General features: G+C 41.1%; 1 protein-coding gene across 7 annotated transcripts in view; it reads right to left on the bottom strand.

Moving 5' to 3' along the window:
• DUSP22 (dual specificity phosphatase 22) overlaps window positions 1–22,351 on the bottom strand; it is a 44,003-nt gene that overhangs the window by 16,804 nt on the left and 4,848 nt on the right. For 4 of the 7 annotated variants that reach the window (XM_041475539.1, XM_041475542.1, XM_041475541.1 and 1 more), the window contains exons 2-3: window positions 20,348–20,381; window positions 12,629–12,711 (exon numbers count right to left, since the gene is read on the bottom strand). In XM_041475539.1, the coding sequence (XP_041331473.1) occupies window positions 12,629–12,711; window positions 20,348–20,381 (117 nt within the window). Of the gene's footprint in view, window positions 1–12,628; window positions 12,712–16,558; window positions 16,774–20,165; window positions 20,254–20,347; window positions 20,382–22,351 lie in introns of those variants that run through there. The other 3 variants (XM_041475537.1, XM_041475543.1, XM_041475538.1) reach the window with 3 other exon arrangements.

A 22,351-nucleotide genomic window follows, 5' to 3' on the forward strand; every position in this document is an offset into this window, starting at 1 on the left:
AAAGATGGAAAAACAAATACAAATTTCATGTCAACCATATGGAAGTCTTTATTTACATCTTTTTAAATTAAGGATACTTTGTTCCCTAAGAATGACAATTCTGTAAAATTATTCAGTGAAGGAAGGACAGAACAACTCAAAACAGGTATTGTGCCAACTTCACCTACACACACTAAATTAGGTGCTACAGAGCAGCTACTCATTTCAAAACATGGTTTTTATTCAAAACAAAGGGAAAAGCATGCAAAGCCTAAAAACTGATGAAAAGAGAAACACAATTTAAAATCCTATACAAAGTAATACATGCCCTTTATTTATTGCATATTCTTGCATATACATGTTATTCAAAAATTTATTCAGCTGACCACTATGTCAGTCATGCTTTATCTCTCCCAACACGCTTTTCCTCAGAGTACCCAATTAAAATCTATTGATCCAGCCTTTTTAATTACACAAAATCTATGTATATTATTAGGTAATATAACATCCCAAATATATGGAATGGGTATAGACCCAAGCTCCAAGGGAATGAGATGCTGAACACAGCATTTTCCTGCTCATCTCAATTCACTACTACTTTCCACTTGTTACTTTGAAATCACTGCTCACTTTCCTTTCACCATCAATCACCTTTACCACCAAACACCCCTACCTTCCAACAAATGCACACACACACACACACACCAGACTTTTTGCTTATTACTTATATGATGATCCTAACTGATACCCCCATCAAATAAAAGCAGTGCTTCCATTTCTTTTGGTTATTTAACCTGTTATCATTGTCCCCAAAAAACCAGTAAAATAAAATATAATTTACTTTTTTGTTTTCTGTTTCAGCAGAGTAACCACCAAAAGTAGATTTCTCTCGTAGGCCCTGAAACTGAGTGCTGCAGTTAAACCGATACAGTGAGAGCTAACAAAACTATGGCAAGTATTCAGATTTCAAGATTGTCAAAGCTGAAACAAGGGAGAGTTAAGTAAAATTTCAAAAATTCACTGTTATTTGAGAAACAACAACACTTCCATCACAGATTCTGGAATTAATAAGCAGTTCTACTGCAGTGAATATCAGGGGATTAAACCAGATTTCAGGTGCACGCATATATATGCAGAAACTTTACAGTCAATAATGTATTAATGGAATTCTGTCAATATTCAAATTCCTAATTATTTTAGAGGTTGATCTACTAAGGTTGGAAACAGAACAGTTATGTCACATTTGGAAAAGTCAGTAAGACTAAAGAACAAGACTTTCCCAATATCATTAGCTTTTAAAAAAGGTAATTACATATTTGCTATTAAATACAGTACTTCATTCAGTGCTCAGGAACACAGTAGTCCAGTATAGTGAAAACTCTGTTTCTATTCTACTTAAACAGAATCTTATTTTAAAAACTCCAACTTCATTTTAACTAAACTTGTAAAAACTGGCATTTGGGGTTTTTTGGAAGAACTTGTAGAATTTTGCAGTAGCAGAATGACATATCTCTAAGTGCCAAATGTCAACTAATGGGTCAATGACTGAAAACAGAACCTTTGTAGAGCACACACAAATTCAATTGTACAATACCAAGAATGATTTCGGCTCTGAAGAGAATAAAGCGTAAAAAGTGCTGTAAGACAAATGCAGCACCTATACAGACGGCTGCTCCTTTGCAATGATCGAAGATATTCTGAAGTCATTGAGAATGACAATCAGTTTGATTACATCTTAACTATACTAATATATGTTCTGTATGTCAAAGGAAACTGTCCAGTGATTCTTACATAAAATGAGCACTCACAAAACAGCTTGCACGAGAATAAGAAGGACTAAAAATGCTACTCATTATTTCATCTTCAGTGGGTTTTCCAACTAATGTTTTTACAGACGTTTTTCAGAATATCATTTCTGCTGCTGTTGTACATACATTTCTGAGGTTCTAGTTAGCACTGGAAACCTGAGTCTAGAGTGTCAGATAGTAAAAGTTGAGGAGAGGGGGAAAGAACCTCAAATTACAAAATTTCTGCTCTCCAAGGGCAAAGAGTAGGGGGAAGGGTCCGTAAAAAAAAAGTTCAAAAAGAGCAGTATTGTATTTTTGTCATTACACTTCTCTGTGTGTATGTAAAGATACCATCAACGATTTCCAAGAATATTTTTTTTAAACATAAAACCCTAAATTTATATTTGTGAACCAAGATGCAAATAGAAAACCTCCAGCACCTGGCAAGTTCTTTCAGGTTAGTCAAAAACCATGTGTTAATTTGAGTCGTCACATCAACAGATGAGGACAAGAGGACTTATTTTTGTTTAGGGGCATTTCAGCAAAAAAGCTAAAGTGGGAAACAGCCGGCACAAAGCTTCCTCAAGCCAAACCAATGAGACTTTATAAAGGGTTTAGTCCAGTAATGTACCAAACTGAACCTGCTAAACTGAAAACTGTTCAACCGTTTGTTTGTCCTTTCAGTTACTTTCTGTAGCAATCACCATTAGTGCTGATTTTATTAATGACTCACAGAAAATGCATTTGTGTTTCAGCCAAGGATAACCACTAATTGACTTGACTGAACAACACACTCAGGTTTGCCTTTGAAAAATACTATAAACAAAATTGCAATTACATGAACAATATGAACAGCAGCAAATGTGATGCTTTTGCAACAGAATTCATACATTTCATTCTTGTTGTCAGGAATAATACAATGTCAGTGTTTTACAATGCTGGTTGCACAGTTTTCTTAGGAAGTAGTCTCAGTGACACTTCTGAAAAGCTCCTTAAGGCTGGAATGTGCCAATCACAAATAGAAAGTGTCCTGTTAAAACCCTCCTTCCCCATCTCTTCTCTCTAAAATTAAAAGAGGCAAATGTTGAAAATGTAAGAATTTTGTTTTAATTGCACAGAGATGTGGTTATTATTTCTAATTCTAACCCTGAATTCTCATTCTAACCTGTCTCATGAAAGACTGCAGAGTGGGAGAAAATACTAATGACTTCGTATTCAATTGTGGTTTATCTCCTTCAGGACACACCAAGAGTATTTACAGGACTTCAGCTGAGAGGAAGGACTTTGTTAGTCTGCCTTGACTACATGATTTATTCAAGCCCCCAGGCATGTCAGGGCCTATCTGAGCACTACCAATCACACTTATCCCTGAACCCTCAAGGGGGTCCCTGAGTGCTAAATAACACAATATATCACAACTGCTTCTTTCTTTAAGGGAATGCTGGAACATGATCACTACACCTCTGGAATAAGCTCACTTTACTTTTTACAAGGGCACATAGTGACAGGACAAAGGGAAATGGGTGCAATCAGAGAGAGCAAGTTTAGATTAGATACTAGAAAAAAATTCTTTACTGTGAGGGTGACGAGACACTAGAGCAGGTTACCCTGAGAAGTTGTGGCTTCACCATCCCTGGAAATGTTTAAGGCCAGATTGGATGGTCTAGTGGAAAGTGTTTCTGCCCATCCAAGGCAGGGGGGTTGGAACTAGATGATCTTTAAGGTCCCTTTCAACCCAAACCATTCTATGATTTTGTGATTAGAAGCATGGGTTAACATATTGTGTCCTCTGCAGAGGCAGGTCAGGGCACTTGTCCTGTTCTGATTAACACCATAACCAAGCAATTAGAAACACCAGACATCTACTGGTCTCAACATCCCTCATGCAAACAGCTCACCATTGAAAGCTCCAGGCATCCTCTCCTCCCTGCCACCTGCCATGGCAGGAACGTGCTTCCCTCGACACAGCTCACATGTGATGAGCAAGTCAAACTGTGAACTAATTTAGTGCCTCACCAGAGCAGCCTCTGCCAGGGGTACCCCATCATGAAGGCCTGGCCTGGAACACTTTAAAAGCTGCTTTGTCTGTTGGTGGCTTCTTAGTAGGCTACTGGAGTAATATTTGAAAAATTACTCAGAGCTCCCAACTTCACAAGCAGAATCAATGCCCCAGACAGGGCATTACTTCAAACTAGAATCATCTGGCGCTGCTATACCTGAAAGAAAAATGGTAGCTGTTTTGCTCAGCATGGTCTTCTGAAACATCTCATGAGGGGAAACCCTTACCATGAAAAGACAGTGAAACATCAAAGAGGAAAGTTAAGATTTTTTGTTAGAAGAAGTGCTTGTACACTTTCTCTTGAAATTAACACAATGGCTGAAAACCAACAGCTTCTAACACTGGTGATATATGAGTTTAGCGCCACGGATGGAAATGCAACAGTGCAACTTGACTAAATTATTAATTGTAGAGCTGGTCTTTATATAACAGCCATGACCTTGCTATATGATATTAGCACCTCTCATTTTGAAGGCTGTCTTGCCATCTCCCTCTTTAACAGTTCCTGTTAAGTGTCTGGGTTGGATCTTAATGACAAAAGAGCCTGCACATGTTGCACAGTGATACCCAGCAGGGCCTTCAATTGCCATGTCATCAAGATGCAGTTTTCATATATGAAAGGCCTTTTACAGTTCAAGACTTCTGCATGCTATTCAATATTGCAATACAGTTTTAACAGATTAGCTGTTTTCACTTCCTGAGCAGCATCTCTCCAGAATAAACATATGTTGATGTTTTGTGTTTGCGTAAAAAAAAAAAAAAATACAGCTGATTGGTTTCCCAGTATTTTCCTTTTTAGTTAGTTAATGTTAAGCAGTGATATGCCTTTGAGTCCAGACAAATGCTTTCTGGACTACTATGTGTGTGAGGATAGTCCTCAGAGAGTGAAGGATGAACAGATCAAGGGCAGTCCTGCCTAGAAGGATTTGGAGGTGCTGGTGGATAAGCTCAACACGGCCCAGAAATGTGCACTCACAGAAAGCCAACAGCATCCTGAGCTGCATCCAAAGCAGCATGGCCAGCAGGGCAAGGGAGGGGATTCTACCCTTTTGCTCTGCTCTGCTGAGACCCCACCTGGAGTGCTGCATCCAGCTCTGGGGCCCCAACACAAGGACATGGACCTGCTGGACAGAGTCCAGAGGACAGCTACTGAGATGTTTAAATGGATGGATAATAAAATAATACAATCTAGAATAAAAGGCTAAGAGAATTGGGATTGTTCAGCCTGGTAAAGAGAAAGCTTTGGGGTATCCTAATTGTGGCTTTCTAGTCCATGAAGGGAGCCTACAAGAAAAATGGAGGGAGACTTTTTACAAGAGCATGTAGTGATAGAACAAGGGAAAATTACTTCACACTGAAAGAAAGTAGGTTTAGGTTAGTTGTTAGGAAGAAATTCTTTACAGTGAGAGTGAGACAGTGGAACAGGTTGCCCGGAGAAGCTGTGGATGTCCCATCCCTGGAAGTGTTCATGGCCAGTCTGGATGGCGCTCTGAGCAACCTGGTGTAGTAGAAAGTGTCCCTGTCCACAGCAGGGGGCTGGAATGAGATGGTCTCTAAATCCCCTCCTAACCCAAGCTATTCTCTGAATCAAAACAAATCACTAAAGCAGCTTTCAGCACTTCCAAAGTTATCAGCTGGGAAAACTGGGGGTATAACACAGGATTTTTTTTTAAGGGTAATTCCTATTATACATACACATAAAAATATTAACTCAATCCAGAAAGTGCAGCCATGAGAGAAAGAAGTTTCCCCAAACTTGTAATAAGGAAAGAATTAAAAAACTTAAAGGACAAGGCCAAAGTTATCACATTAAGTGCTAACAGTAGATATCATAGGTTTCTATAGTCAGAACCTAAATAGCTGCAAAAATGCAATCCACAAACTGTGCTAACCAGATTACTTGTGTTGTGCCAGAGCTGCCACTTCAGTTCTTCTAAAATAGCTGACTTTGCTTTCTCAAAAAAAAACAAGCATGTATAGTCTAAAGATCATGGGTAAACATGCAAGATTATCAAGCTCAGCTAAAACTGCATTAAGACTTACACCATACAGCCAGGCTTGAAAAATATGAAGCAAGATTCCGAATCTTAATGCAAGCTGGTATGAATCCATTATCTATACCAGGTCTTCAGGCTATGACCATTTGATCGTATAAACATTTCTCAGTTTTTGATAGGTGTTCAGTCATTTAGCTCCTCACTTTCTTCCAAAGGTCTGAATTTAGCAGCCAGTTGTACACTTTATTTTTCATTCATAATCTTTATTCAGCACTTCCTCTTGTGATTTCCCCAGATGCATGCTTCTCATTCTTAATACCTTATATAACAGGTATATCACAGCATCCAGCAGTGATTAATCTGGTGCAGAGAAGTTATACATCTTCTCCACAGCATCCTTATTTTTCCACAATTTCTATTCCTCACACTTACTGATTCTGTTCCAGTTACAGCATATTTTCATTGCCTGTATTCTATTAATGCTTTTGACTGTTTACTCAGGGAGTATGAAAGATTTTTCTAAAAGATCATCACAGAGCTTTTTAACTGTTGTTCCCTTTCAGTTCCCTTTCAGACTAAATCTTTGAAACCCTATTTCTATTAGGATAAAAATTTTAGAATTTGAAAGGAAAAAACTATCTAAAACTCTTTGTAAGAAAACCTGTCTGAGAAGTTCTTTATTTCCAAGACACAGTTCATTTAAGTTTTGCTGGCTGCATAAGCTGATAGACTGGACAAAAGAGACTATAAAATCATAGATTGTGCCAAGTTGGAAGAGACCAATCAGGATCATTCAGTTCACTTCCCAGACCTGCAAAGGACACCCCAATAGCTACACCAATAGTTCCCTGTGAATGCTGTCCAAACACTTCTTAAACTCTGACAAGTTTGGTACTGTGCCCACTTCCCTGGGGATCCTGTTCCAGTGCCCAACTACCCTCTGGTTGAAAAACTTTTTCCTGAAAACCAACCTAAACCTACCCTGGCTCAGCTTCATGCTGTTTCCTTAAGTCCTGGTCATGAGAGTGAAGAGATCAGTGCTTGCACCTCTACTTCCCCTTGTGAGGATGCTGAAGACCACAATGAGGTCTCAGGGCCCTAAGTCTCCTCTTCTCCAGGCTGAACAGAACAAGTGACCTCAGCTATTCCTCATAAGGCTTTCCCTCAAGGCCCTTCACAATCCTCATGGCCCTCCTTTGGACACTCTCCAATAGCTCAATGTCTTTTTTATATTGTGGTGCTCAAAACCACACACAGTAGTTCAGTCAGCAACCAGTTTTTCTCTGCCTTCCCCATCCCTCCACCCACCCACCATATCAACAATTATTTAGGTAGTCAAATTCAGGAAAAGAGGGGAAAACCACTGCTCTGGAGACACCACATACCAGATTAAGACGATATTGTTAATGGCATCAGAACACAAAGGAAAAATAGATAACTGTCCTCTTAGGGTGCTCTGTCTAACTCTGCAGAATGAGGGGGAAAAAAAATCAACATACTGAAAATAAAAACTAAACAAATATTCTGAAGCCACAGAAAACAAAGAAAGAAAACTGACATGCATACAGAGGCAGCACACATGCAAAAAGCTGCTCTTAATGCAGTTCCTCATTAAGTGAGTGAACAACTGAGAGCTTCTGTGGCAAGGGACAGTACAGGCATGCCCACATGAACTCTTGTTGATTTAAAATCCACATTACTGTAATCGTTATGATGTCTACCAGATGAGTGCAGCATCAAAGCTTCCTGTGACACAGCAGGAGTCAATCTGGCAATGATAATGCTAAATAAATTAATGCCAAAGGACCCCACAATCACAGGCAACTGGTAATGGGATTCATACATTTATTAGATCAAACCTCTGGTGCAGGTCAAGAGCAGCAGCAAAATTACTGGTAACTGACAAATGTGTGGTGGACAGTGAGAAAGAACCTGCTGGTTTCAGTCCATTTCCTGACTGATGGACAGGTGTCTGCAATGCTCACAACAGTCGCCACAACTGGCACCTCAAAGTGTCTCAGACAGACTGAGGACAGTGAAATGCTCTGGCGCTGAAATGCAGAACTTAAAGACCACTATAACCCAGCCTTACCTGAATCAACTTCCACACAAAAATGGAGCATATGAGAAAACCCACCTCTACCTATGGAAATATATTCCAGCAATTACTAACCCGCACGGTCGAAGTCTTGCTTACTTCCAGTCCGAATCTGTGACACGTCATTTGCCAGCCACAATGACGTGCAGTCCTGATGTGGACTTTCCACACGGGGACCCACAGAACACCTATCCATCCCTGCCTCTCTTTGGGGATGACACCTCTCTGGGACAGGGTCTGAGCACCTGTTTGACAAGAACAACTCAGTACTCCTCCCTCACCCAGGACTCACGCTGTCCTCCCTCCTGCTTTGCACACAGCAACCACTGCCCAATGCAGCATAGGAAGCATTCTTCCTTCTACCAGCATTTAAACTTGTGGCTGTGTGGAGGAATGAGGAGAGAATGAATAAGGATGCTGATAAGTTCAGCTGCTTGGACATGACTGTCCACCACAGCCTACACTTTCCAGAACGAGATGCAGCTGTTTTCAAGCTGCTGCACAATCCACATCAACATCCACATCAACAGTCTATTTAGTTTGGGCCTACATTCATACCCATATAAACCCCAGAAGAGGATTAAACACCTGGAAAATCCAGAGACAAAACCTCAATGGACCTGCAACCATATTCTTCTGTTAAGATTAACACGATTTACCTTTATATACCTTAATTCGAGCAACTGGAACAAAAATTTTTGTCATCTGTAAATGTGCTGAGGGTGCACTCAATCCCTCTGTCTATGTCATTGATGAAGACACTAAACAGCAGTGGTTCCAATACAGACCCCTGAAGGGCACTGCTCACAAGTGGACATTGAGCTATTGACCCTCTGGATGTGACCATAAAACCAATTCCTCACCCAGACAGTCCAGCCATCACATTCGTCTCTCCAATTTAGAGAAGAATGTTGCAGAGTACCATGTCAAAGGCCTTACAGAAGTCCAGACACAAGACAACCTCTTGGATGGATCCTACAGGTCACTGCCAGACATGTTATTATCTAAAGCACACTTAGAGACATGTTTCCCCATCTACCTTTCTGTGTCTCATATTCTGAATAGAAATTTTAAAACCTAAACTAATGGAGAAATAGAATAGAAAAAGCAGGTGGCAAGAAACCTAATTATTCTCCGCTGTTCATGGCTCTTATGTGGATTTATAAAACATCTGTGAGTGTCCCATGGGCAGCCATCCAAAGTACTCTGGAGGAGACAACTCGATTCACCAAGGCTGCTGCCTCTGTGCTACTGAGGGAGCACACATGGTGCTGTTGGACACTGCTCCACTCATTACATCTGAAATAACAAACCTGGTTCCATACGGCATGCACACCTTCCTCTTGGACATGCTACCTGCTTAGCCATAGGGATTTCCATGAGACAGATATTTGTATCACAGGAGCTATAAACATGCATCTTTAAACTACAAAACTGTCACCAAATTGGTTAAGATCCTGTATAATAATGGTGCACTTTGTTGGGACAATAGCCTTAGAATGCTCTCTGAATATATTTCAAAGTTAGTTTTATTAGAGGAAAAACTTATTTGAAACAGTTTATACAAAAAGAACTAAAGGGCAATATGGCAATATAGTTCAAGCCAGATTTTGGCAAATTTTTTCCAGTGTAAATCACTTGAAGTCTTACAAAAAATTCTGTGTCTTGCACTTAATGCAAGCTAGCCATGCCTAAAGGCGTAAGAAGTCTTAGAATCCAACTAATTTTATACCTACTTTTTCCTGTTATTCTAGCTTGAAAGCACTTATGACTTCCTAAACTTTGATTATGAGCCACCATGAATCAGACATCTGTAAGGGTTTGTAAATGGTGATTGAGATAATGTTCAAAACCAAATTTCTATAAGAAAACTTTTTTTTAAGTATATCTCAGTAGGCACATGTAATTTAAACCAATATAATACTTTGTTGTGAAACTCTTCAATCATTTTCTAATAGCTTACTAACTTACAAGGAACTGAAGCAACCTATACCCAAAACCTAAGTCACACAGGAAAGCATACTTTTTAAAAGGTACTGTGAGCATTTCAAACAAGCAGGTAAAAACAGTCTGTAACATCACAGAGAGGGACAATGCCTTGAGTTACTACAGTAGAAAACAGTTTTACAGTCTGTAGCTAGTTGGTGTTCACCACATAGACTGATGTTTGTTTCCATTTCTCCAGTATTTCATTCTTGACTATGAATGACAAAGAGAGATTGGGCATTTTCATTCTCTACCCACAAGACCTGCTGTGTATATCAGTACTTCTGATACACCACTTTAAGTGCTCTATTCAGAGGTATTATTGCATCAAAACAGTGATGAACCTTCAAAATCTGACAAGCAAGATGTGGTTAATTTGCGACTTCTGAGAGCTAAAGTATGTATCCATATTCTTTGTTCCATACATGGGCAGAAAAGACCAAATTCTCTTTGATAACATGCTATTAAAACAGTAGTAGCTTTTCAATGTCTAAAAACACTTATCTTCCTTAGAGTGCACAGAAAGCTTTGTCTAATGAATTATTTGTAGAATTTCCTACAGGTTCCTACATCTCCTACACGACTAGGGAATACTGGAGATAAAATATTTTTAGTTAAAGACAAAGGCAACTACTGCAGAAGCAAAGGCAGCTTTTTACAGGTGATCAACATTCAAATAAATGCATACAAATGAAACAGGCAATCTCAGGGAAAAGATATTCCCTTATCACTGCAATTGCATGTTAAGAAGTCTGAATAACATCAGATGATTTCTAAACACAAAAGTAATCACTTTCCATGACAGAAATTTGGGGAGAAAGGTGATGAGGGATACACATAGGGAAAACATTCCTATTTGATTTCAGTGGACATGAGAACAATCCCCAATACTGTGGACACACAAGTTGTAAACAAACACCCCCAAAACTTGGCATGGATGTAAAAAACAAAGGAAGTAATCAAACCTAACAGAAGTTTTTAAGGCACTTTGCTCCTAAACAGAAGCATTCAGTCGAAAACAATCATTGCAGTAAGACTGTGACTGATAAAGTAATCAAAATTAGCTCAGCTCCCAAACAAACGGAATTTGAAATCCTTACACCACTCTAGGAACTGGGGAGGAGTTTTAAAGGAACTATACTGTATGCAGAGAAAATCGAAGGCACAGTTGGAAGCAGGGCTGATTAAAGCAAGTCCATCCTCAACCAGTCACGTTGTTCACATGTTTGTTCATGCGCCACTGTTACTTTTGAGACACTGCTGTGAACCAGATTGGGAAGAGATCTGGGTAAACATAATCCTTCATGTCTTTTGTGGTGGTAACTAGAGGAAGAAATGGTGACCTGGTTATATTTAAACCACAAAAGCTCCCAGTTCTATTTACCATGCAGCCTCACAAACAGATGCACCACTACAAGCAAGGAGGTGGTGTGTGGGCTGCCAGAACTACCACCACCAGAAGCACTGGCCTGAGGCTGCAGCTGATCTGTACCATAATCAGTCTTCCTAGCTTTCTAATCATGATAAAACAAAAGAAAATTCCATTCATTTTAAAGACCAGCACCCTAGAGGCAACATGACATCTCCTTTACTCAGCAAAAATGTTTATCTCTTCAACTAAGAGCACTCTTGAAATTCAGCCTGTTTCAGACTTCACAACACAAGTCAAATGGACAGTGTAACAAAGTCAACAGCTAAAGCACATTTTATTTTATGAAGTACCTTTATAAATCTGCTTCAGCACATTTATAAATTCAAGGTCAACCCAGAGTTCCCCATTACCATTAATTATTATTGGGGTTGATTGTGACTACTGGGGACGCCTCTTGTTTGGCTTACCTATTGACTTGCGTGGGAGAAGTGGAAATTTTGTAGTTTAAGGACTGAAATCACTGGAGACATTTTGCATGAAGAAAAAGAAAAGCAGACATTCCCAGAGGTATATGAGGGCTAACACCAACTGCCTTACCCACGATTTTGCCACATTTCATGAGAAGCAGAATGCAGGGAAGGAATGAATAAATCATAGAGGATAATAGTTCCTGACATAAATCAAATAGCCAGATTTTAAGATGTGGCAAAGCCCAGGGAGACTCCCCTCCAAAGTAAGCTGGTGTAAAGAAGAAATCATAGCATTCCAGCAAAGGAGACCTGTATCCTGTTCCCAGCTCCTTCCCTGCTCAAGATAACACAGTAAATACAGGTCTTCATATGAGTTTCCCTTCAGTATAATGGGAATAATACTTTATGTAAAGTTTTGGAGACTACAGATGTCCTGCTATTTTAGATCTATTATGTGAGGATCACTGGTTCCTCCCACACTCCAAGCCTAAATAAGACAATTTCACATAGAAAAGGACTGCAAACCCATTTGCCATAAAGATTCAAGGAAGGGGCCCAAGTACACAGAAGGGTTAGTACTGGGGAAGGAATGTTGTTTATGTGATGCTTAAACTCCAACTTACCTTTACTATTAAATTAATAACACAATCCCATTATTGTGTTATACAGATTGACAGTATAGTTCTCTTCCCTTGAGAGTAACATTTCTTGTTGTTATAAAGCAGCAACAACAAAACCTGTGGCTGGATCTCAAAACTACAGCTTTCAAGAAAATCAGTCTCAAAACATCAATTGCACAGAACAAAAAATTAACCCCAAGATGACTGTGACAGTCAACTGCAAAGGAAGGATTTACTGTGGAGTCCCCCACAACTCTTACCTCAAGCATAGGGCGGGCACTGTCATGGATTGAAAGAATGTGCGTAATGTTATTCTTACTCAATTGCTCTACATCTCGGGCATCTGCGATAGAGGGAAAAAAGGAAGATAATTTTTTTAATCTCTTGAAATAGCATTTCCATTGTACATGTTGAAAAGTTACTTATTGTTGATACCTTTCCTTTTGAAGCTGCATGAAGTCAGGCAAAACCTCAAATGCAGCTGTTCTAGAACACCATCATCAGAGTGGGTAACGGGAAGACACACTTCTAACTCCAAAACAAATTATATACTATATAAAGACCAAGCTTAAGTGACTCAGGAATGTGTTCTCAAGTCAGAAGTTTCATGTATTTTGCATCCGAAATGTAAGTCTGTGCATGCCTGTGTGCAGGTGATGGCCATCTGAACACGCACTCAGAGCTGTACAAGAAATATCTGACCTCCTCTCTACCCACAAATCCCCCTTCAGGGAATACATTTTCACTTGGGAAATTTTTCACAGACCCTGTGATATCCAGGTCTGAGAAGGGAAGCCAACCATATCACTTGAATTGAGGTTCCTGCAGACAAGCCAAGATGATAATAAGATTCTTACTTTCTGTGAACCAGTAGAGAAAAATGTGCATTTAGGCAATACAAATGATAATTTTAAGTCTAAAGAGAGACAGGTGATAAAGATATTGAATGCATGAAAAAGCAAAATGCTACAGCAAGGGAGTGTAGTTGTGAAAAGGTGGTTCCTAGACCTGTAACCAAGGGGTTTCAGACATTCAAAACTGGAAAGAAAACTGAGGTGACTGAAAATTTGATGCTAGATACGGCAACACCATAGGCTTGATTCTATGAGAAAAAAAGGTTAAAATAGACAATGTCATCAGTGAGCAACTTTCCCCATACTAAACTATCAGCATGTCAAAAAACAACCTGGAAGAACCGCCAATACAGGTAAAAGTGAGCTTGTGCCCATCTACTTTTGACCTTTTTGCTTGAGAATGGCACAGCACACCATGGTAAGTACAGCAGTGGTTTTGTGATGGGAACACCTGCCTTCGAAACCTGCCCATACAATCTTTTCACATTAGCCTGGTTGCACACAAAAAGAGAGCACTGACCACAAAGGTTTCGAACCGGCTCTCTCTAGGTACAAAAATAATAGCATCACCTGTGCGTTCTTTATGTACATGCAAGAGTTCAATTAGCATCTCTTGGGTCATCTTATCCACCTACTATAAAGTTTCAATGCCTTTTCTACATCACAAAAAAGAACTGGGCATTTAATTATACTGCCTCATAGACAAGGTCCAAGTGAGCACAGTAACAAGCAATGAAATTTAAACCTAATCCAATTATGAAAGCTTCTCTACAGCTAATAAAATGAAGAAAAGAGTCAAAACTGCAAGGATTTTATTCACTACTGCTCAAGCCTGCATGATCAACACAGATGCCTAATCCTTCAGGAGAGAATTAACACAAATTCTGTCTGAAACAGAATTAATGCCTAGCTTCACAGAACAAATAAAATTTCCTAAAAATATCAGAGAAAACATTTCATAGAAGAAATGCTAATGCTTCCCAGGCGATGTCCTCTAATCCACCCGACCTTCAGATTTTTTAACAGTTTGCAGGACAGTCTCAGGGAACGTCCTTAGGGAACGTCCAAGCAGGCAAGGATTTGGAAGCTCAGAAACCTAAGTGCCCCTAAAAATCACTGTTTTCTGTCTTACAAAGACTAAGGGCAGACTTCAGAGCCTGCTGGCTGGAACTCATGGTGTTAAGGTACACCTAGCACAATGAGACCCCAATCTCTAATTATCAATGTGACCAACATGGTAAGAAATGTCTTGCCATACAAGGCAAACTGCTTTAAAAGAAGATATAATCCAAATTAAATGCTGACTGCTTTGAACTAGTTTGAAAGGCCTAATGGACATAGTATAACTCAAAAAGAGTGAAATACCTTAGTTCTTCAGTTAACAGAGACTCAGGCTAAAGGAATTTCAGCAAATCAAAACTATACACTGAGATTTCAGATATTCCTAGAAACAAGCTGGAAATGGCATCCCAGACCTACATTACAGGGTAGCCAGCAAGTCCTGAATATATTTGGGAAATAAGCACTCAGTTCACTAAAGCAGAGGAGAAAAAGCTTCCCAGCTACTATCTGGATCTAAACTTCAAACAGTTTACAAAGGGGAAATTCCCCTGGTTCCCCAGCACCTGCCTTAAGTCTCTACAGATACTACAGATAAGGTTATTTAAACAGCAGTACAAATAAGATATCCTGTCCCTCACAGTCTCATACCATAAATAACAAAAAAAAAAAAAAAAAAAAAAAGTAGAGGTTATGTGAAGAACCACCAAAAATGTAAACAACCACCACGACCACAGCAATTCTAATTTCTTTGCTGTAACACAATGTTGTACAAGCACATCCAAGCTCACATTCTAAAATCACAGCATAAAACACCCCGTTTTCAAATGTTATTGATTAAACCTACCTAGCAGACTCCCTCCTGTGCATCCTCTAAAGGGTGCCTCAAATGCAGTATTATTCTTCAACAACAGCTTACCAACATTCTGTTTCATACACCAAAGTGCTTCTCAGCTAATGCAGATGTGGACTTTTGAGTAAAGCCTTTGGGAAATTCTCACTTCACACAAAATTACACAATTCACACTGGGGAAGTCTTCCTCTTTCCCTCCCACATTTAGCCTTTTTTCCCTCAGTTTCATACGATGACTCCAAGCTTAACCTCTACTCATGCAGAGAGCTGCAAACACTTATATACAAAAGCACTGCCAAAGTCATCAAAATGGGACCGGGGCCTCAGACTTCGTCTCCCTGCAGCCCTGGGAAGCCTTACTGTGTGGCTGGGGAGCAAACCACTAGTGCAGTGTTCTTCCATCCCTGTCAGCAAAAGAGACACAGCTCCAACCACTGCAGCTAGGGCACATCAATGACTGAACAACTCCAATACTACAGTGGTGAAGTCTCAAATGTACCTACAACCATTCTCTCTTACATCACTATTTTAGTGCCTCCACAGAAATGCAAGGTGAGGGATAAGGACTTCCTCTCAGAGAAGGCAAGTCAGCCCAGCATGTACAACAATATTAAGTCTCAACCTGCAGATGCATAGAGACAATTTCATCATCATCAGATTTTTTTGGTTTTATTATATAAAGAAATTTTTGTCTACGCTTCATCTTCTGCTTTGGAGAGAGACAGATAGAGAGACAGCCACCTAAAGAACATCCTGTGTGGTGGTTCAGAGCACTCAGAGCTATTACTGAGAGTGGTTTTCCATCAGGAGAGCTTTGTTCCTGAATCCAGCTATGTGCAGTCACAGACACACACACACACAAACTGTGTACATGAACAAAAACTCCACCTCTCCTGTCTCCACTTCATATTGTTCTAAAATATATTTTGTCCCATCCTCTCAGAAGGTGCTTTTTGGGGAACAAGAAAGGTGGGGAAAAGAGGTCAGTACTCTGTTTAATGGAGTACCAATAGTCTTCCTTCAAAAGGTGAGCTGAAAAAGGAAATGGTATCTCCATCCTGTCCTGTTTTCAAGTACCTGATATAAAGCATTAGGAAACAGAACTTAAAAAAAATACTAAGCAGATGAGAATAGGAATTAACTGACTTTAGAAACACAGCAGAGCTACTTGGTGGGCATTGCCTTTTTATACGCTTAGTAAGGGGAAAGGCAGAAACTTCCCCAAGACTCTCCAGACCATCCACAGCAACACTGGACTCTTTGGGGAAATTAAACCTCATATTGTGGCTTTCCCCTTCAAATTAAAAAGCCCCCAAATATTCCATGGAAAAAACCTTGAATGATTACAAACAAGGAAGAACACAAGTTCTTTAATATTCAAGGTAGAAACACTCTTGAGTCTCTGGTTTCTGCTAGTGCCACACCTCTTGGTTTGGAAGCAAACTGAGCACCCATTACGAATCTCTCATTTTTCCATTTGTGCAGAGAACCAGGTCCTGTCAATCCCTTAAGGACAAATCAACCATTTTTGTTGTGAGCACAGGTGATTTTCAAGGGCCATCAGGTTACCAGTGCAGAAGACAAGTGGACATGCCATCCCACAATAAATTCCTTGTCTTTTGAGAAGACTGCATTTCATCTGTAAGGCACAAACGACAAAACAAATTTTCTCTAAAACCAGAGGCAGAAAGAAGAGTTAACTTCCTCTTTCTTTTCCCTCATCTTTCCCTCTTAGCCCCCTCCTCTCCCATTTGCAAAGAAATAACTACTCCTTTACTTTCACAGAAAAATCCCAAGTGCTGTTTCCTTCTGGGTTTTCAGACCAGACTCAGTCTTGTATTTTATATGGACATATGGTTCTTCTTGAATTTTTCTGCCCTCTAGCTGTGCAATCTCAAATATAACCTCTCAGGAGCATACCACACTTTTCATGTGCTACTGATGAGCTGAATCATGCTTATAGAGCCTGTAAGATAAAAAGCACTTGAACACATGCCAAGATCTGTGCTTATTCAGGAAAGGCTTTCAGAGACATACTCAAGTTCTGTCGACTTAGGGGGATTTCAGGAGATACATCAGTGCTTTCCATAATCAGCACTACAAGTAACTTTCTACCCTAAAGACCCTTAAGGTGATTATTAAAGCACCTCGCAAGTCCATGTGCTTAGAGTTTTGTGCAACACCAAATGAAGCAGAAGCAGCAAGCTCAGCTCCACAGCTCAGCTCCATTTCTGCCACAAGTTCATTTCACAAGCTGTTTCTGGGCCTCTGTTTATCTCCCAGACAAATGCAGAATTTGCACTGCTCTATCATAGACTGTATTTAAGTTTACTAGGTCTAAAAGCAGAAATATAGCTGAATGGTGAATAATAATTCCCCAATCAGAGCAATTCCTGAATGCCTTCTCCAGACAACAATCCTCCAGAATTAGTGTTTAACATCTCAAACATCCTACTCTCACTCAGCAGAAAGGCACCCATCTGGAAGAACTGTGCCTTCTCCCAGCCTGCCAGTGTTCCCAGAGGTCTCCCATGAAGCAGCAAGACAGGAGTGTGAGTAGGATGGTACTTTGATTTAGCTCTGGAAACTGTGCATGCCCAGGCTCCCTGAGGAGCCACTGGGGAAAGACTATCCTCCAGAGGGCAGATCAGAGCGATTTACAGACATTCCCCTGACTCAGCCTCAGGAGAAGCTGCCTCCTCTCCACCCCAGCTCAGGGACTCAGACAGTGCCTCGAATTCTCAGCCCTGTGTCTAGGCAAGATGCACAACACCAGGGATTCAGTGTTTCCTCCTCTTACTGACAAGATGCAACTTCATTCAATTTCAAGCTATCAGTCTTAATCTGAAGAATGGGAGACCGGTCAAAAATGTATTACAGGAAATAATTTCGTAAACCCCTGCCTTTATGAGTAGCTAGTCACTTTGGCTACCCAAATCAGGATACTCTGACCAATCCCAACTGCACATGCTGCTGAGTATTTCTCAGTCAGTGATCCCCTTCCTGGCAGTCTCAACGCTCACTAGTCACTTTTTTAAAAAGTCTCATAAATCAGAACACGCCCCAAGAACATCGGGATCAAACTCCTCCAGAAAAATACACTGGTAATTAACCAACAACCTGTTCCTAAATGGGATGACTTCACCGCACAGAGAGCTTGCTGCAACTGCTCCTAAGCAGCGAGGCAAGGGGATGTTGAAGGACAAGGAATGCAGAAAAGGGTAACAATTGTAAAAGCACGCTCTTGTATCAGTGAAGTACTTTAGCACCTATCTTTTCTTCACCAGGTATGGTAGCTTATCTGAGATGATAACAGGTACTTGTGAGGGTAGAATGTAATGATTAAATGCAATACGAGCAAAGGTCATAGCAGTAAATAAACTGACATTTTTGTTTGTGTTTTTAATTAATTTAAAAAACAGACTCCATGAAACAAACACCGGGGTTAAAGACAACTCTTTCCTCTCTTTTACAGAGGTAAGCAGAAGCATTACACCCTCTGTCTCTTTTTCAACGAGGTTCCCAGAAACACTTCCACGCACAGCACCTCCACCTGCACGCCTCTGCTCTCCGCATGGGTGTGACCTGCCCTGTCATTCCAGGGCCACTCCCAAAGGCACATGGGGAGAGAGAGGCCACAGGCCTGGTGTGGGCAGAGATGCTGACTCACTCTGCAACCCTGGCCAAGTCCCCTGCTCTGAAAACAGAGCTGCACCAGCAAACAGATGCTCCCGCTGAGTTTCACTCCCCTGGGCAAGGACTTACCAGCGGGATGGCCATGGTGAGAGGGACAGATGGGGAGCCACGTTACCAGGGCCCATCCTGCTCACCCCACCTGAAACCTGAAGGACTCCACTATCCAACACCCTCCCAATTCCACCCCTTGCCTGAATTACTTCAGGAAGAGAAAAGAAAACAAAAAGAGGAAGCAACATGGCTGTCACCAAGTTTTAATTTCGTCATCAGACCTGCAGTGGTCCATCCAAAGGGCTTTCAAAACTACCCTCTTGGCCTTATTTTCTTTTTTTCCCTATTTTTTTCTTTTTTTCTGCTTTCATTATCAGCATGAATTCACCTCTATCCCCTCATTTTCCTTACCATGGCACAATTAACTCCCTCACACAGCAGCCATTGCAATTGTGTTTATGGTGTGGCAAAAGGCAGCTTTTAGCCTCACATGTACCTCCGGGCTGCCTTCCAAAGTTACCAGCTCCACGTCCCAAGGGGCAGCAAGCACTGGATCCACAGTATGGGTCAGCAGATCCAGAAGCAGACAAAACAGGCAAAAAACCACTGAACTCACAGGTTTTGGGATGGGGAGGCATGGAGGGAAGAGTGGGCATGAGGCAGAGAGAAGGTGCAGCACCATCTAAATCCAGTGTAGATGTTGCCAGCCTTAACAGACTGGGTGTGGTATCAGACAGCCCAGGAAGGACAGGATATCTATTGCAGGAGTCCCTGTGAGCTCTGCTTTGCTGTTTTACCCAAGCATAGGAAATATGGGGTCCACATCTATCAAAACAACCGTACATGCACAACTGGTTTATTTCTGAGTAGGGAGAGTCAGCCAGAACTGCTGTTAAGAGAGTGTTTTGAGAACAGGCCATTTATTTGGATGTCTGTATAAGGTTTCCTGTGATTTCTAAATGTGTCTGTATTCTTGTACACAAAAAAATTAACCTCATGCATGAAGGAAAAAAAAAATCCATAGAAACTTACATCTGCAACAGAGACAGTGCGAGTATCAGTGGTCAGGCTGCAACCAGCAGACATATCAGTCTCACAAGCGGTGACAACAGAACTCTTTAGCAGTTGTTATAAATAACCAAAATAATGAAAGCAATGAGCAGGAGGTATAGTAAGCCTTTACTTATAAGGAGGACTTGTAATAAGCCTCACAAAGAATCTGCCTGGCTCACAGGCTTGCTTGCCAAGCACGGGACTTGTTTAAGGCAGGCCAATGTTCAGGAATTCCAGCTGAAGCATGCTCCAAGGAGATGGTATTCATTTTACTTTTCTCAAACTACTTACAGCACAGCACACAGATGAGAGAGCAAACAAGTTCTTCTTTAAGTGCTACCAGGTGAATCCAGACACGAAGCAAGATGGGGTTAAAAAGCTACAGAGATGCCAGAGAATTCTGAGTGCCTGCAAAACAACACCTTAAGATCCCTGCTAAGTAATCCTAGAGATAGTAATAAAACTAATCTTACCTTTAAAGTTGCCAATGAACAAGCCAGGGAGAATCTGTGAGAAAGAAATATAGTATCAAATATAGATATCTTGTGGTAAGACAATTTGACAAAGTTCAATTTGCATACAGGATGGAACATACTACTTTAGCAGACTATTGTGAAATGCAATCTAAAACATGCTGACAACTTTTGCAGCCTTCTCAAACCAGATAGTTCCAGGCATGCTGAGCTTTGACAGCATTCCTTGGCAGATGGGGGTTGTTAATAGTGGGGATTCTTCCACTTAATGGAGGCTCTCCAAGGACAGCAAATGTAGTTTACAAATTACAAAGCAGCCTCACAATACAGCCCTCCCCTGCCCCCCGCAGCAGGGTAACAGCTACCCTCATGGAACTAATGATGAAACTTCACACAGCAAAGGTGATTTGCCTAAAGTTGCTAAGGAAGCTGGACAAAGCCCTGCAAAATTACATACTTCGAGGCGTTTGAAGTGCAAAGCCATGCAAGTCAGGGCTGCAGCACTGTGCAGCTCTTAGAGGAAATCACTGCAAACAGTGACTTGTGTGTTCACATAGAAAGGGAACTGCTGAAATTCTGTGAAATGCATGTTTCTCTCCCAGACCTACCCATTCACCCCACACTCTCGGACGCCTGCACAGGTGTCAGTTACAGGACATTCTTTAACTTCACTTCAGTCTCTTTCCATAACAAATACCAGGTACCAGGTATTTGGGGAGTTTCAAGGTCTGCCCAAGGACCAGCATGTGCTTGAGGGCACGTGCATGTACAGAAACAGATGACACTGTAGTGCTACCCCCTCCTACCCTCTCATAACCCTCCCAAACTTAGGAACAGCACTACAGACATCAAAAAACTGCCAGGCACACCAAACTGCTGGCCAAGATTTTTGTTCTCTGCCACCTGAAGTCTCTGACCCACACCCACATCCTTTGAGGAGATCAGAACTGTGGTGGTGAAACCATACGACATTTTTCTTCAGTCTGTGCATAGCATACCACCAATACAGATATATCAGCACTAATTTCCTATAGCCTTAGCAACACCCTGGTGTCACCACAACAGCAGGAACAGCCTCTCAGGCACAGCTATTTAAAGGGAAAACTCCACCCATTTAGCTCAATCCGGCAGCGTGAAGTCCCAAAAGTCATGAAGGACTTTTCATCAGGGATCATTGCCACAGACTCAGTTTCACTGCAGCCTTCCTGCTGAAAGGCACCCCAGCCCACCATGCACAGGTTAGCAGGGCCAGCAGAAGAGCCTGTAAAACAGCTTCTGACCTGCCCTAACTTCATGGCTTTCATCTGGTCAAAGCATCATGTTCGCTGTTATTTACTGAGCCTTGCGGGCAACAGAAAAGCTGCAGCACCTCTTGCACTCCTTGCAGCTTTGGTTTGTGCAAACATTCCTCCCTTTAGGCTTTGCTGGGCGATCACTCTCTGTCTGCTGTGTCACACCAGCTATAAACACAGGGCTCAGTTCTTCCCCTGATACAAAGAGACAGCTTCTCCAGGACCCTTGCTGTACCTTATTGCTTGCAGACCCTTGCTTGAAAATTAAGGGCTGATTGACAGCACTGGTTCATCAAGAGAACAGTTCTTTAGTCTAGTACAAACAGGCACCTATACATTTTGCAAAGATAAGCTCAGACAGCTTTTTCCCTTTTCCTTCCCTCTTCATTTGTACAAATTCAACATTCTTACAAAGACAGCAAAAATGCCCAGGACAGTTTCCAATGCCAGGGTATCGTGTAGGGCAAAGAACCTTTACAACATCCTGCTGCCCCCTTCCATGTGCACAAGACTCATGGTTTCAAGGGACAATTCAGTATTTCAAGCACTCTTGATGACACTGCTAGAAGTGCAGCTCTAATGCTGCATCCCAGGCTAGGAAAAAGAAGCCTGTAGCTGTTCCAGATAGGACAGTATTCAAGAGTCGCTGCCAAAGAGGCTAAATTCTGCAAACAAAATCATGTTCTAAAGTAGAAAGGACTCAAGTTACGAA

This window comes from Pyrgilauda ruficollis, unplaced genomic scaffold (assembly GCF_017590135.1).
Source record: "Pyrgilauda ruficollis isolate IOZ18807 unplaced genomic scaffold, ASM1759013v1 scaffold35, whole genome shotgun sequence".
Taxonomy (NCBI): domain Eukaryota; kingdom Metazoa; phylum Chordata; class Aves; order Passeriformes; family Passeridae; genus Pyrgilauda; species Pyrgilauda ruficollis.